Source organism: Paroedura picta, chromosome 2, assembly GCF_049243985.1.
Source record: "Paroedura picta isolate Pp20150507F chromosome 2, Ppicta_v3.0, whole genome shotgun sequence".
Classification (NCBI taxonomy): domain Eukaryota; kingdom Metazoa; phylum Chordata; class Lepidosauria; order Squamata; family Gekkonidae; genus Paroedura; species Paroedura picta.
This window is the reverse complement of record NC_135370.1, coordinates 91,845,329-91,862,117: the sequence shown is the minus strand read 5'-3', so window position 1 is coordinate 91,862,117 and position 16,789 is coordinate 91,845,329. Positions and strand designations below refer to the sequence as shown.

Genomic DNA, 16,789 nt, shown 5'->3' with positions numbered 1-16,789 from the left:
ATACTAGACCAGCTTACAAAAGAGCTTGGTAATGTCAGGACAGAATTAAAGAAAGAAATAATAGATTCTATTTACCAGTCTAAACAAGATTTAACTGTATCCATAGCTGGTTCAAAGCAAAGCTTTGAGACAAATATTCAGGAGATTAAAGAGGTGAAGGCCAAAGTTCAAGAAGTAGAGAAGGGTGTGAAAGAGATACAGGGTTGGAAATCCACAGCTGAGAATAGGCTGTAACTACTGGAAGTTCAAGGAAGAAATTGGAAATATTCGCCTTTGTGGGGTGCCATTTGGCAAAACAGATCTAGAACAAGAGTTTAAAGACTCAAATCAAGATTACCTGCAAAAAGAAGAGGAAATAGGCATTGAAAAAAAATCAAACCCAAAGCAGCTGTGCATAGGAAACAGCCAAGAGATATTCTTGTGTGCTGTAGGAAGATGAGAGACCTACTATGAAAAACTGGATGGAGTCTTTGAAAATTCAAGATCAAGAAGCCAAGAGTTCCATTTCTAAAGGCAAATTCTGATTAAGCAAGAGTTAAGGTATTTTTGGAAAATTCCATTTGTCTTGAAAGTGATCTTACCAGAAGGGAGGTGGATTATCAGAACATTAGCTCAACTCAACAGTTGGCAGATCAGCTCTTGAAGCAAGGTCCAAATAAGGAAAAAGGCTATCACCCAGGACCCTCAAAACAGAAAAATGGACAAACTTAAAATAACTTTGGTAAATGTAAATGGCCTGAACTCACCTACAAAAAGATCTAAGGTTGTTTACCCAATTTAAGAATTTGTGTTTGTCTTCAATAAATGCATGTGAAGAAAAGATATGAACATTTTTTACTTCAGCATAAAAAATTGGGACAGTCTTGTGCAGCTTCTTTGAAGGTGAAGCAAAGAGGAGTTGTCATCTATGTCAGAAATTTAAAACTGAGAGTACAAAAGATATACCAAGACCCTGAAGGTTGGTTGAAGCTTGTTTCTGAAACTAGGCCTGGCAGACAATAAAAGCTGAACTCTAGTCAATCTTTATGCACTGAACAATAGTAAAAAAAAGTTGAAATTTTTTTTGATTCTCTTATGGACTTTGCAGATGGTGAAACCTTGATAGTTGGAGATTTTAATGCTGTTCCCAATCCATCGATTGACGAGTCAAAAAAGATAAAAGGAGCCAAGATGCCAAAAATTTGCCCCTGCTACTTAGAACAGGTGTCACTTGTGGGTGTTGAAGAGACAGAAATTAATTTAAGACAATTTACACCTATTTCCCAGATTGACATCAAATATATTTATGATTGGATCAGTGTTGGATATCAAAGAACTTAATGCCAATGGTGGCTAATATGGAAATTCATCCAAATACTTTTGCTGTTCACTCACCTCTAGAACTAATACTACGGTATTTTAGGAGCGGGCACAGAAGATGGATGAATGGTTTTATTTTGGATGACTCACAAATTGTGAACAAATGCCAGAAAGAGTTGAAGGAATCCTTCTGGTTGAATAATACCCCAGAGATACCTCTAAGAGTATAGTTTGGGAAGCAAGCAAAGCTTATATAAGGGGAAAGAGAAAAAAAGAGAAGATATAATGACACAATTACAGGAAGTAGAAGATCAGCACCAAACAACAAAACAAAAACAAAACATGAAGGCATTATTAAGGGAAATAAAAAAATTAGGATTGGAAACAGATCTGATACTGAGGATAATCTTAACATTATTAAAGCAAAAGAATTTTGAATATGCTGATAAACCTGGAAGATGGTTGGCTCATAAACTCTGGAAAGAAGCAGACTGAAGAACCTGTAACTTACCTGTAACTGCTGTTTATTGAGTGATCTTCTGTGCAGTCACACAGCTCTCTCTCTTTCCCTGCTGTGGACTGCTGCGGATTGACCTCCAAGGAGCTACTGCTCATTATGCACATGTTGGATAATGCACTTTAGAAGTAATTATCCTGTTCTGCACAGGAAATTCCAGCTGTAAAAGCACATTGTAAGTGCATTATCTAACGTGTGCAAAATGGTTGGGGGGGGGGGGAAACTAAATCTTAAAATATTTTACCATATATATCATGTGATTTTATATATGTATTGATGATTGATGCTATTCCATATTGTTACCTGCCCTGAACATTTAGGAAGGGTGGGATATAAAAATATTTATTTATTTAGGGATCTCCTGGAGTTCTTCTATAGTAAACCAGGGGCTGGTTTATGTGTCAGGGCGGGAGTAGTCACTGAGGGGCAATCTTGTCGATAGCTTCAAGGAGCTCCATTTTAATTGTTTAATTTGAGATAATCTGCATAATTTCTTAAGTACTTTCCTTAGGTACTCGGCATGTTAAAATAATATTCCCCTGTGGTGGTTTTTGCCTTGGGTGATCCCATGAAAAAGGGGATGCTGAATTTTAGCTGAAATGGTTCCAGCAAGAAGGAAAAGGGAGGCAATATGTTTGTCTTCTTTGCCTCTTGAGAAATTTATATGCAGGCCAAGAAGCAACAGTGAGAACTGAACATGGAATCACTGATTGGTTCAAAATTGAGAAAGGAGTTCGGCAAGGCTGTATACTGTCGCCTTGCCTATTTAACTTGTATGCGGAGCACATCATGAGAAAGGCGGGATTAGAGGAGTCACAAATTGGGATCAAGATTGCAGGGAGAAATATCAACAACCTCAGATATGCAGATGATACCATTCTAATGGCAGAAAGTGAAGAGGAACTAAAGAGCCTGTTGATGCGGGTGAAGGAGGAAAGTGCAAAAGTTGGCTTGAAACTCAATATCAAGAAAACAAAGATCATGGCATCCGGCCCTCTCAATTCCTGGCAAATAGATGGGGAAGAAATGGAAATAGTGACAGATTTTATTTTCCTGGGCTCCAAGATCACTGCAGATGGGGAAATTAAAAGACGCTTGCTGCTGGGGAGGAAAGCTATGGCAAATCTAGACAGCATCCTAAAAAGCAGAGACATCACCCTGCCAACAAAAGTGCATTTAGTCAAGGCTATGGTATTCCCAGTTGCAATGTATGGCTGTGAAAGTTGGACCATAAGGAAGGCTGACGTCAAAGAATTGAGGCTTTTGAACTCTGGTGCTGGAGAAGACTCTTGCGAGTCCCTTGGACTGCAAGGCGAACAAACCGGTCAGTCCTAGAGGAGATCAGCCCTGACTGCTCCTTAGAAGGCCAGATCCTGAAGATGAAACTCAAATACTTTGGCCATCTCATGAGAAGGAAGGACTCCCTGGAGAAGAGCCTAATGCTGGGAGCGATCGAGGGCAAAAGAAGGGGACGACAGAGAATGAGGTGGCTGGATGGAGTAACTGAAGTAGTAGGTGCAAACTTAAATGGACTCCGGGGAATGGTAGAGGACAGGAAGGCCTGGAGGATCATTGTCCATGGGGTCGCGATGGGTCGGACACGACTTCACACTTAACAACAACAACAACATGGTTTGTCCGTGTAACATTGACAACATTCTTTGCACATTCTTAACATTTAAATGTTTATATTTTTGAACTGTTTGGTGTTTGCCGCCTTGGAAAAGTGACATAGAAATGTTTTAATTAAGTAAAATCAAATAATTAAACTAGAATATTAAACAAAAATAACAAATGCTTAAATTTAGAGTTCCTCAGGAAGTATTTTACATGTTAATATTCACTGGTTTATTAGGATTAAAATAAAGTATTTTTCACATCTTAGATGATACCTATGGTCAGTTAATTATTCATAAATTTTATATCTACTTATGTTATAATATTGGAATGGAATTGGTCTATTTTCCTAGCAGTGCAGAAATTAGGATATGGAATCTATGTATAGTGATTGTTCTCCCCTCAATAATGTCCAAGGATACAAGTGTATACAAATTTAAGAATATGCATTTTAAATAACAGAATTTTGTTAAATAAATGGTGATATATTACATGTTCATCTTTGTAATATATAATGTCATATTTTCTTGACAATATACTGTACCAGTTGACAGTTCATTTTCCAATGCTTTTCCACTAATGACAGAACTCTGAATTTGTGTGAATAGAGGGATATTCACAGGAATGATATTACAAGTGAGACATGTAATTATGCTCGAGCCCTCTCTGTGGGATCTGAGAGTTCCCTCACTGGGATGGGTAAAGGAAAGTGCCATTCTGCAATTATTTCTATGTCTATGAGGAAATTTAAGAGTAGATACATAGTCATGTTTTTGCTCTTGTAATTAAAAACACATGCCACCAGCACTGACCAGTCTCTTTTCCAGGGTGAGCTGACTGGACTATGTGGAAATTTTGACTCAAAAACAGTAAATGAAATGAGGACTCCAGAAAATTTTGAGTTAACCAATGCACAAGAATTTGGAAGTAGCTGGGCAGCTGCAGAGGTAAACAGAGAATGGTTATTCATTCTGTTATCACAAAATCATTGTTACTCATCACTAAATGATTAATCATAGTTACTCAACAATAAATCATTGTTATTTTTAAATTGGCCAGCAGCAGTACTAGCAATACTTTCGTGTTTTTAACATAAGCCTTTACATTTACCTAATTTGAAATCTTTCTTACTAATACCCAAGACCAGTCTTTCTCATCCTGTGGTTTCTTGATGACCCTGGAAGGGTTTCCCGAATGAATGGGAGTTAATTAATTTTTAAATATCTTATTTTAAATGTTTAAACATTTATTGGGTGATATGACTATATATGGTCATGTCAACACCCCTCTCTCAAAATTGCCAATGTTAGGTGGGAAGGGGAGGGGCCTCAGTTGGGCATATACACATCTATGCTTTCCAACCATATTCTGCTTGATCATGCCACCTGTGATTTCAGGGGTTTTTTTAATAGAAAAAAGTTGAGAAAGATGTTCAATTCATGGAGAAGTTTTCAAAAATAATTTAGAAGAGGTTTGTCATATTCAGAGTTAGAAGGGACCTCCAGGGTCATCTAGTCCAATCCCCTGCACAATGCAGAAACTCATAACTACCTGCCTACCCATGGTGACTCCAATTTCATTCCCAAGTGATCCATCCACCAAAAATCTCCAGAATAAAGCCTGGCCTAGAGGAAGTTCACCTACAATCTCACAGCGGCAATTAGCAATTCCCTGGATATGCAAGGGAGGGCCACAAGAGACAAACACTGGCACATCCCTTCTTGCCTACCTACTCACAATCTGCCTAAGTTCACAAAATCAGCATTTCTGTGAGATGACTATCTAGCCTCTGCTTCAAAACATCCAAAGAAGGAGAACTTAGCATCTCCCATGGAAATCTGTTCCACTGAGGAACCGCTCCGTCAGGAATTTTCTTTTGAATTAATGTAAACCCATTGATTCTGGTCCGACCCTCTGGGACAGCAGAAAACAACTCTGCTCCATCTTCTATATGACAGCCCCTCAAGTATATGAAGCTGGTTATCATATCACCTCTTAGTCGCCTTCTCTTCAGGCTAAACAATCAAAGCTCCCTCAACCTTTCCTCATATGACTTGGTCTCCAAACACCTCACCAACTTTGTAGCCCTCCTCTGGTCACACTCACACTTTCTCCAATTGTGGTGCCCAAAACTGAATACAGTACTCCAAGTTGAGGTCTAATCAGAGTGGAGTAAAGTTGTAATATTACCTTGTGTGATCTGGACAAGATACTTTTTTTAATGCAGCATAAAATCCAATTGGCCAATTCACACTGCTGACTCATGTTCAGTGTATGGTCTAATAAGACCCCCAGATTCTTTTCACACATACTACTGCCAAGTCTCACTTATCCTATAGAGATACATATGATTTTTCCTACATAAAAGCAGAACTTTACGTTTTTCACTATTAAAATTCATTTTAGTCCAGTTTTCGAGCCTGTCAAGATTATCCTGAATCCTAATTCTGTCTTCTGGTGTGTTTGCTACCCCTCCCAGTTTAGTATCATCTGCAAATTTAAGCACCCCCTCTATTCCTTCATTTATAAATATGTTGAACAACACAGGGCCCAGGACAGATCCCAGATGCACTCCACTATTCACTCCTCTTCAAGAAGATGGCAGACCATTTACAAGCACCCTTAGGGTGCTATCTGTCAACCAGTTCTCGATCCACCTAACAGTAATAGGATCCATACCGCATTTTAACAACTTGCCAATAAGAATTTCATGTGGAACCTTATCAAAAGCCTTACTGAAATCAATATAAACAATGTCCACAGCATTCTCCTGATCTAGCAAGTTGGTAACTTTATCCCAAAAAAAGCGATAAAGTCTGACATGACTTGTTCTTGAGAAAACCATGCTGACTCTTAGTAATTACAGACATCCGCTCTAGCTGCTCAAGGACTGGCTGATTATTTGTTCTAATAACATTTTGTCAGCTATAGATGTCAAGCTGACAGGTCGGTAGTTACCCGGATCCTCCTTTTTCCCCTTCTTGAAGATAGGGATAGCATCTGCCTTCCTCCAATCTTCTGGTACTTCGCCTGTTCTCCAAGAATAGTCAAAAATAAAAGAGACTCAGAAATTACATCTACAAGTTCTTTTAGTACCCTTGCATGCAATTCATCTGGCCTGGAAGATTTGGTTTCATTTAAAGAAACTAGGTGTTTATGGACTAACCCTACAGTGATCCAAGGCCACAACTCCCATCCCTCATCACATGAAATGATTTTGCCATGTTATTTATTTTATTTTTATGTGATTTATATCACAAAGTCCTCATTAAAAACCCATTAAAACCCCCATTAAAAGGACATAGCAATACAATATCACAGGAAACAAAGCAATAAATAACTCTATCTGTGCGGCCAAACGACTGATACACCCACTATTAGGGAGGGAGAAGGGGCCTAGCTGGCAACAACCCAGGTACTAACACCAACACTGGGAGGGGGGGGGATGTGATCTTCCTCACTGCCCTGGTCTCAACCAAAGACCTAGCAGAAGATCTCCATTTTGCAGGCCCTGAGGAATACAGAAAGCTCCCACAGAGCCTGCAGCTCACCAGGGAGCTCATTCCACCAGGTCGAGGCCAGGACCAAAAAGACCCTGTCCGTGATTGAGGCCAGGTGTGCCTCTCTAGGGCTGGGAATCACCAACAAATAAGTACTCAAAGAGTGTGAAGCCCTGCGGGGGGGGGGCACAGGGTGACAAATAGTCCCTCAGATATGTGGGGCCCAGATGTTGAAGGTCAAAACCAAAACCTTGAACCTGATCCGGGCAACAACTGGCAACCAGTGCAACTGCCTGAGCACAGGTTGGATATGGGCCCTCCAAGATTTTCCTGTGAAGATCGTAGCAGCTGCATTCTGTACCAGCTGTAATTTCTGGATTAAGGGCAAGGGCAGGCCAGTGTAGAGCAAGTTACTGAAATCTAACCTGGAGGTGACTGTTGCATTGATCACTATGGCTAGGTGGTCAGGGGACAGGCAGGGCACTAGTAGTCGGGCCTGGCAAAGATGAAAAAAAGCCTGGCCAGCTACCCTCTTGACCTGTGCCTCCATACTTAGGTAGGCATCTATGGTCACCCCCAAATTCCTGGCCTGGGACGTGATGGTAAATTGCATTCCTGCCAGGCAGGCCAAAAGCCCTTCCTGATCTGCCCCCTACTTCCCAACCATAGGACCTCCATCTTGGAGGAGTTGGGTTTCAGACGACTCTGCTCCAACCATCCAGCCAGCACTTTCAAACATCTGGTGAATGGTTCCCGGGGGGGGGGGGAGAGTCTGGGCAGCCATCTATCAGGAGATAGAGCTGGATGTCATCAGCATACCGACAGCCCAGCCCAAAGTTCCGCACCAGCTGAGCTAGAGGGTGCACAAAGATGTTTAAAAAGCATGGGGGAGAGAACCATGCCCTATGGGATCCTGCAAGAGAATTGGTAGGTGCGCAACAACTCTTCCCCCAGGGCCACCCTCTGGCTCAGCTTATGGAGAAAGGAGCGTATCAAGCACGATTCCCCTTGCAAGAGAAGACTGAGCAGAAGTAGGAATCGAGCAATTCAGCCCTCTCTTCATCACCTGTTACAATGTCACTTTCTGGTCCCCACAATGGTCCTACATTGTCCCTATTTGTTTTTACACTGAATAAAACCTTAAGAACCCTTTCTTCTTGTTTTTAGTATTTCTTGCTAGCTTAAGCTCATACTGAGCTTTAGCTTTTTTTAACACTTTCCCCACAATCCTTGGTTATTTGTTTAGATTCTTCCTTGGTTATAAGGCCCTCCTTCCATTTCCTAAATTAGTCTTTTTTATTATTCAGTTCTTTTGTAAGCTGTTTATGGAGCCATCCTTGTTTCTTTAAGTTCCTCCCAGTTTTCCTTCTCAAGGGAATTGTCTGTAATTGTGCCTTCTGTATTTCAGTTTTGAGAAACTCCTTTTGTATATTATCTTGTATGACTTCATTAGTATTTTTACATTCACATCTTCATGTGACTCTTTTCTATTTCTATTTGTATTGTTTTGTTAGAAAAATTATACCCTGTTTTTTATTCTGAGTACTCAAAACATCTTATAACTACATAGACTTAAGATAGAACAGAATGAAAATCTAAAAACCAATTATATAACTGTGAAAACGTCTCATAGAAACTCATGGAAATTTTTGGACTTTTTTGAACAACTTTCCAGAATGCTCAGAAAATCAGATCAGAACCAGATAATAGTGAAGATAATAAGGGGCATCTGCGGAGGTTTTATGGTATTTCAGTTATCTACCAGCAACGGTAGACTGAAAAATATATCAGTTATATACCTAACTAAGCACCTGTGAGCATAACTTCATTTCTATGTGGTTATAGCTGCCCACATATGGAAGGGTAGTCATAAGCCCTATTTTTTTATTGGTGGGAAGACTAATAAAGTCACTACTAGGAGTAACAGGGTTTTGAGTGCCATAATCTGCATCTATATCCACCTGTTGTAGATATATATAAGTTTTATTACTTGATTACTTCAGCAGTTGGATCACTATACTTCCTATAAGAAACTTTTTCTTTGTTAATGCTTCTGCTTTTGTATTCAGTGTGTTGACAGCTCTGACATCCGGCATCCATGCATTTTAAATCCACTCAGAGAACCATTTGCAAAAAAAGAATGTGGGATATTACTAAGTGAAGTGTTTGAGTCTTGTCATCCAGTGGTGAGTAGCAATATGAAATAAGAATTTTAAAGTTTCTATGTGACTTTAAAAAAAATCTACAGGTTTAGTGTGAAATGAAATAAAGCCTCTGAATGGATAGTCTGTTCGTGGTAATTTGTTTTCCATAACAGAACTCTGATCTTGCATTTATATTTCCAGATTGGCCCTAAAATCCATTGCAATAGAAAATAAATATAATGCTTAGCCTGGACCATATAGTCACTGGGCCTGCCTATTAAATGGTTGATGTAATGATCAACACTTTGTAATCATCACTTTGTAAAAATGATCACTTTCCTCCACAAGCCTTCTTCCAGCCTTGAGGGTCTTTCTCCAAATAAAGTGGTCTTCCACTGGAGGAAGTATGGACAGAATACAAACAATATCAAGGGAAGGAAAAGCCTATCACAAGCCATCCTAGCTCAAGTGGGCTGAAGTTCCAGCACATCAGAGAGCCTGCATCCATGAATAGGCACATCCTTGTAAAACTGACACCCAATTCCATGTATCACCTTGTGATGTTATATGTAAACCACCCTGAGCCGTATGGGAAGACGGTATAAAAATCTAATAAATAAAATAAATAAATGCTTTAAGTTAAAAGTTAATGGAAGACCTTTTTGTTTCTTGGATATAAAGGAATTAGCATATGAGGCTGTCATTTCCTACTTTAGGATGGAAAGCCAAATGTCAGTGCTCAAATTTAGCTATTGATACTTTCATCCAACAGCAAATTTTGTATATATTAGCATGCTAGTATAGTACATGTATTTATATTATTTATTTTCTGTAATATAACTCCACTAGCTCAATAAAAGCAAATTAATAAATGCTGGACATCCTGTCCCATTGCTAGTATTACAACAGTATTATTCAAATAATATATTATGATAACATTTATATATTTCAGGTTGATGTAACCTGGTTTTATTCCAACTGCTTGACGGACACGTGTGGTTGTAACCAGGGAGGAGACTGCGAGTGTTTCTGTACAAGTGTGTCAGCCTATGCACATCAGTGTTGTCAGCAAGGAGTTACGGTAGACTGGAGATCCCCTAGACTGTGTCGTGAGTATTAATATTAGAGTAACAACATCAGCACTTAGTCAGCATGTACTTTCAACTTAATCTAATAAAATCTTAATTAGAGATTTTTTGGGACATGTTGAAGCTGGATACCCTAGTTTTTGTTGTTTCTTTGGACATGAAGGGGGAATGCTCAACTAGAAGATCGAGAGATTCACTCTGATTTTTAATGGCTATATATCACTTCCTGGGTTCCTGTGTAACCTGATGCATACAATCAAAGACTATACCCTCATTTATTTAGAGCATGACTTGAATCAGGGAAAACCATTGTGGCTGCCAGATCTGAAGGAATAAAAGGATTAAAGGTACAATGTTCAGAAACAATTCGTCTTGGAAGAATAGCATCCCAGGATTGTTTTTTTTTTAAAGGCTATATTGTTTCTATGAAGGTCAAAAAGGTGATATCATCTTGATTGTCATTCAGAAAATTTCTGTAGCTTCATATTTGCATTATGAATCTGTTAGTAGCATGCTTCAGATTATAAGGTAAAGGTCTGACCCTTGGGGTGATGCCCTCTAATGTTTTCATGGCAAACTCAATACGGGGTGGTTTGCCAGTGCCTTCCCCAGTCATTACCGTTTACCCCCCAGCAAGCTGGGTACTCATTTTACCGACCTCGGAAGGATGGAAGGCTGAGTCAACCTTGAGCCGGCTGCTGGGATTGAACTCCCAGCCTCATGGGCAGAGCTTTCAGACAGCATGTCTACTGCCACTCTGGACCACAAGAGACTTCAGATTATAAATACTAATAAAGGATATGTGACTTGAGGAAAACAGCAACATTTATTCTAATCCACCAGAGGTCACAATAGGATAACCTTCTGTACTTATTACAGTGGGAAACATGTACCTTATCAGATACTTTACTAGCCTCTTCATGGTTTGTGATGAACCATGCTAATCCGTCAACTGAATACTTTTGTTAATTTTACCAGTCTTTTTTTCTCAATTCAAATGAAATGTGCTTTTGTAAGTATATGCACATATATATGAAGTATGATATGTGCTGGTTGCATGCCACACGTCTGTTCCTAACGTGTTTACTTTTCTCTTCCTCTTTTAGCTTATGATTGTGAATATGTCAACAAAGGTAAGTAATTGATGGGTGAACGGATAATAGAAAAAAAAAATTCCTGCCTCTTAATAAATCAGTTTCTTTGGATTCAAAGTTTTAGAAACAATATACATTTTTGCTCAAGTATGCTGTATTTTTTCTCACATCTCAAAGTAATGCTGCTCTTCTGCACTCTCTAACATTTCCATAGGTAAAAGGCTTTCTGCCTGCAGAGTATGGTGTTCCCTCTTTCCCACATTCCTGCTACTAATTGCTACACAGGTTTAGTGTTTTGGAGAAGAGAAATATTAAAATTCCAGCAAAGTCAACAATTATATGCATCTATTTTTTTCTGAAGAGCCACAGGAGGGAGCTAGTTTGCAAGCAGTAGCAATTGGCAGGAATTCCCTGGCCATATTAAATTTTACTGCTATAAGTATTTGACAAAAATTGCTTCATATTGCCTTTAAGTTTGTGAATCTTCTCATATAACGAAGACAATGTGAATGTGGAAAACATTCTTTGATTTTTCAGTTTGCCAGTGTAGTTTAGATTTCTATACCAATTCAATTTCTATAGCAATTCAAGATAATGGAAGCAAATTTAAAACGCTCACTAAATTGATATTGTAAATAGTTTTTCATTTTTATAAATAATGCTCATGAGATTATTTGAGGAATAATACAAAATAATAATTGCTTAGTAGTAGGAAATGATTAAGTTCCCATATTGCTGTGTACATGTACGTATGATTGTTCTTGATTCTCTGTAAAGGAGGGAATGCTTTGTAAAATGCAAACCAATTGTCCATTATTCTTCACCCTTCTCTTGAGGCTAACAAAGAGAATGAAATTAAAGTTAGATAATATTAGACATTATGTAGCTATTTGATAGTGAGGGTAAAAAGATAAGCTTTGACCTGGCACTTCATACAGAGCAGGGTAAAATCAGGCAAATTTGAAGGGTAAGCATGTTCCACTTGAACAAACTTTCCTCAAAGTTTCAAGGACCTTATTGAAAAGCAAAAACACTTGTTGGCAACATTTTTTTTAAACTCTGCTCTTTACTCTGCTCTGGTTCGGTCTCACTTGGAGTACTGTGTTCAGTTTTGGGCACCCCAGTTGAAGAGGGATGTAGACAAACTGGAGCATGTCCAGAGGAGGGCAACAAAGATGGTGAGGAGTTTGGAGACCAAGATATATGAGGAAAGGTTGGGGGACCTTGGTCTTTTTAGACCGGAAGAGGAGACAACTGAGAGGGGATCTGATAACCATCTTCAAGTATTTAAAAGGCTGCCATGTAGAGGATAGAGCAGAGTTGTTCTCTCTTGCCCTGGGGGGACAGACCAGAACCAATGGGATGAAATTAATTCAAAAGAAATTCTGTCCAAACATCCAAAAGAAGTTCCTGACAGTTAGAGCGGTTTCTCAGTGGAACAGTTTTCCTCGGAAGGTGGTGGGTTCTTCATCTTTGGAAATTTTTAAACAGATGCTGGATAGCCATCTGACAGAGAGGCTGATTCTGTGAAGGTTCAAGGGGGTGGCAGGTTACAGTGGATGAGCGATAGGGTTGTGAGTGTTGTGCATAGTGCAGGGAGTTGAACTAGATGACCCAGGAGGTCCCTTCCAACTCTGATTCTATGATTCTATGTTATCTGGATTTAGTTTGATTAAACATTTATCTCAGAATTATGATTGGTTCACCTCATATATCCTACTCCTGATTCCATCTGACCTGTTCTCAGGAGGAAATTAATCCTGTCTTCTCTTGACAGTTCTAGGAAAAGGTCCCTACAAGCTGGTTAGCTACTTGGACAAAGAAGTTGTAATTGCAGCCAAACATCTGGATGGTTCTGTTTTTCTGACAAAAGGAAATGGTCTTTCTTCTGGGGAGACAGTGAACTTTATGTTGACCTCAGGATTATACAAACCCAAAGCACATGGTAAACCTACTGTCACTAAGAACTATTGAGAAATGTAGTAAAATCGGTTTTAAAAACTTTGACAAAGTTAGTTTTCAAATCAACCAATTTACTATTGACTACCAAATATTTGGTGCAATGAACTAGATCAGTGGTCCGCAACCTTTCTAAGGCTGCAGACTGGTGTGGGGGGAGGGTGATACAGCAGCTGAGCATGCTGTGCCTGTGCGGCAGGTCCGCGCATGTGCATGTGCACCATGAGCAGCTGCACATGTGCGGGCTTGACATGCATGCGTGAAATTGCTGCGCGCACGCATTTGCGGCCACGCATGCCACAAATGCGAATGCCCGGAACTGCCACGCATGCGCATTTACGCCGGCTGCCCTGCTTCCCCCTCCCACAAAAAGAAGCTTGCCGAGCCACAAACTAATCGGCCGCTTTGGCGGCCAATTTGTTTGCGGCCTGGGAATTTTCTCACTGCGGGGGGGGGGGAGAGCCGGACCGTGGCCCGGTGGTTGGGGACCCCTGAACTAGATAACTCTATTGTATTCTGACTTTTCAGTTATCTTGGCTGTTTAGAGATAATGTTCTAGTGATAATACCTCTTATTTTGGACCTTTTCACAGAGAAGCACACAACACGATTTTCCAATACCCAGTGGAGGAATAGGAAATATTTGCTGACTGTGGATTCTGCTAATACTTTGCAGGACCAGAACCAACCATATCAGATTAATGAAGTCCATACCTCCATTGTTAATTGGGAAAAAATTGCTATACAATTGTGTATATCTATATATTGACCTCTGATGAAGATCAGTATGATTGAAATGCATTATGTCTGAACTTGTTGGCATGTATGGTGTACACACTGAGATGTTTTATGTGTCCTCAATAGATACAATATTTTTAAATGGTTTTAAAATCATTTTTGAACTCTAATAATAAATTGTTTCTATTTTGCTATATTTGGTTTTATCCCTGATTTTTGTGGTTTTTCACCTATTGACAATACAGCCAGGCAGTTTTCGGTCTGCAGTATTGATATTAAAAATTTTGCAGAAGGAAAAATAAACATTTCTTTGCAGCTTTCAGTATGTTTTCAACAAGTAGAGTGTCTGCTAAGGTCTCTACTCAGTGAGTAGGTTTTTATATGTCTGCTGTCTTCTGTGATATGATGGATGTCTGGAAGCTGGTGATGGGTGGTCAGTTGTGGACACAAATGAGGTACAAATAGATGTGTGCACATTATGGCTACCTGGCAGATCTTTCTGGACCTGTACTACCAGACATACGCCAGTATTGTGAGGCTAGTTGCATATTATATTTTTCTCAAAGAAAATGAGTAAACAAAATAACTTCAGCAACAGGTCTAGAGAATATGTTTAGTATTTAAAGTATAAGTGTGTACTTGATATTGGAATGCATGAAAGGTAAAGGAAGTGTTTTGCTGGAAAGTATGTGTGAAAAATTATAATATGAGAAAGTAGTATCACATATTTATTTTAATTATTATTTAGACTTTTATTCTACCCTTTCTCAGCAGACTCATTAGCATCATATGATATTAGAAATGTTCACAGTTAACTCAATTAGGTTAGAGAAGTGGGGGTTTGCAAAGAGGGATCATTTTCACCTCCCTCACTATTTCCTCTTTCTCTTTTAAAGTCCTGATAGAGTCTCCAATTTTCTTCTTTTCTCTTCACCTCCCAGCCAACCCACCCTTATCTGACCCCCTTGCCTTCAGCTTTCCTTTCTTTTCTCCCTCTGGCAGCCTGCTTCCAGCAAAACTATGGCCCAGTTGTGCAATGCCAGATACTGCTCTGGGCCCAATTATAGTGTTTTGCCCATCAGGGTGGCCCTAGTTGCATGGTGGGGAATCCATAAGAACTTGATAGGGTATCTTGCTTCCCCTTGTGTTCCCTTCCCATGTGATTTCCTTTTTACCTCCTCCTGGCAACTCCTGTATCCTGACTTCTACTTTCTTCTCTTCCTTCCTTCCTTCCTTCCTTCCTTCCTTCCTTCCTTCCTTCCTTCCTTCCTTCCTTCCTTCCTTCCTTCCTTCCTTCCTTCCTTCCTTCCTTCCACCCACCTTCCTTTTATCTGCTCTCTCCATCTTCAGCTATATTTATTATTTTAATTTATACTGTACCTTTCTCCTCATTGGGGACCCAAAGCAGCTTACATCAGTGGTCCCCAACATTTTTCCGGCTGGGGACCGGCGGGGCAACTGCCCCACCAGCGCAGCGCGCATGTGCGGTGCGCAGCCGAAATCGTGCATGCGCAAAAGTGCAGCGCACGCGCAATTTAGGGCCAGGCCGCGCATGCGCGATGTGCAGCGCAGCTCTGATTCCCTCTCCCCCCCTCCCACAGTAACAAGCTTCCTGGGCCGCAAGCTTGTGGCCCGGGGAAGTTTTTTACTGCGCGAGGGGCGGGGAGAGGGAACCGCGACCTGGCGCCCTGGCCTGCCGGGCCGCGGACCACAGGTTGGGGACCACTGGATTACATTATTCTCTTCTCCACTTTATCCTTGTAGCAACCCTGTTTGATATGTCCTAATCTGGAATGCTTACTACTATATGCAGTAGTTTTTGTGGAGTTGCTGGAGTAGAACATAGCGAGTAGCCATTCTTTTAGTAAAACGCAAAAGATTTATGCAATCTGAAGAAAAACCAGAGTTAAATGTTTTGTATGCTGACCTTGTACTTAAAATACCTCATCTTTGGTCGAAGACCAAAAAGACATTTTCAGAAGTAGCCATTCCTGGCTAAGTCATACAGTTCATATGAAATCAAGTCACCTAGTGATTGCTACTAGGCCTGGTCATAATGATTTTTCCATCAAAAGTCAAAACAGTCCTGTAAAGGGCCATTCCGCTAGGTTTTATTGACAAAAACAAGCTTTGAAGGCTTGGCAATACAGTAACCCCCACAATTGAGAGCACATTAATTTCTTTAAGGCATATGCACTGCTTTTGTTATTTGGAGATTTTAAACCCCTTTCTGCATGTTTTTTATTTCTGATTTTTCAGCAAACCTGGGAATTTTTCAAATTTGTAGAAAGTTCTGTCTTCTTAAAATTAAAGTTTTATGTATTTAACTCATACAAAACAAATGCCACAAGAAAGCACACCAAAATCTTCATATCTAATATAGAGATAATGCCATCAGATTATGGTTTTGCTCCAACAAATAAAGAAAACACACAAAAATGAAAATATAGAAACCAAAATCAAGAAAGAGAGGAAAAGAAAATGGGGGGAGTCCATCCAAGCTGGCTAAAGTTTTACAAAACTTTATTTCTGAAAGATGATATCCTCTACTATAATTACTAAATTCCTTAGTCCAATTTTCAGGTAAGGATTTCCACCTGATTATTCTAGAAATTTCATCAAATTATAAAAGTATTCCAAATAATAAAAAAAAACATCTTTCTTTTCTCTCCCCGGTTGGATCAGATCTTACTTGTTAATTTCTTGAGTGCCACTATGTTCTTTAACTTGTTGTGCCAATGTTGGGGTCGGCTGTGCCACTCTGGGAAGTTCCCCCCCTTCTGCCACCTTGCTCTGAGAGATGGGCTGTGGGATGGGATGATGAAGGGTGAGGC

The 16,789-nt window shown here is 39.8% G+C and overlaps 1 protein-coding gene and 1 long non-coding RNA gene across 3 annotated transcripts in view; one reads left to right on the top strand and one right to left on the bottom strand.

Moving 5' to 3' along the window:
• Positions 1–16,789, top strand: part of OTOG (otogelin) — a 180,046-nt gene that overhangs the window by 84,386 nt on the left and 78,871 nt on the right. For both annotated transcript variants that reach the window (XM_077321603.1, XM_077321602.1), the window contains exons 28-32: positions 4,261–4,380; positions 9,003–9,119; positions 10,030–10,186; positions 11,272–11,298; positions 13,037–13,204. In XM_077321603.1, the coding sequence (XP_077177718.1) occupies positions 4,261–4,380; positions 9,003–9,119; positions 10,030–10,186; positions 11,272–11,298; positions 13,037–13,204 (589 nt within the window). The remainder of the gene's footprint in view (positions 1–4,260; positions 4,381–9,002; positions 9,120–10,029; positions 10,187–11,271; positions 11,299–13,036; positions 13,205–16,789) is intronic.
• LOC143829960 (uncharacterized) overlaps positions 16,031–16,789 on the bottom strand; it is a 103,259-nt gene continuing 102,500 nt past the window's right edge. Inside the window, exon 6 of the long non-coding RNA XR_013228301.1 lies at positions 16,031–16,760. This is a non-coding gene — a long non-coding RNA (uncharacterized LOC143829960). The remainder of the gene's footprint in view (positions 16,761–16,789) is intronic.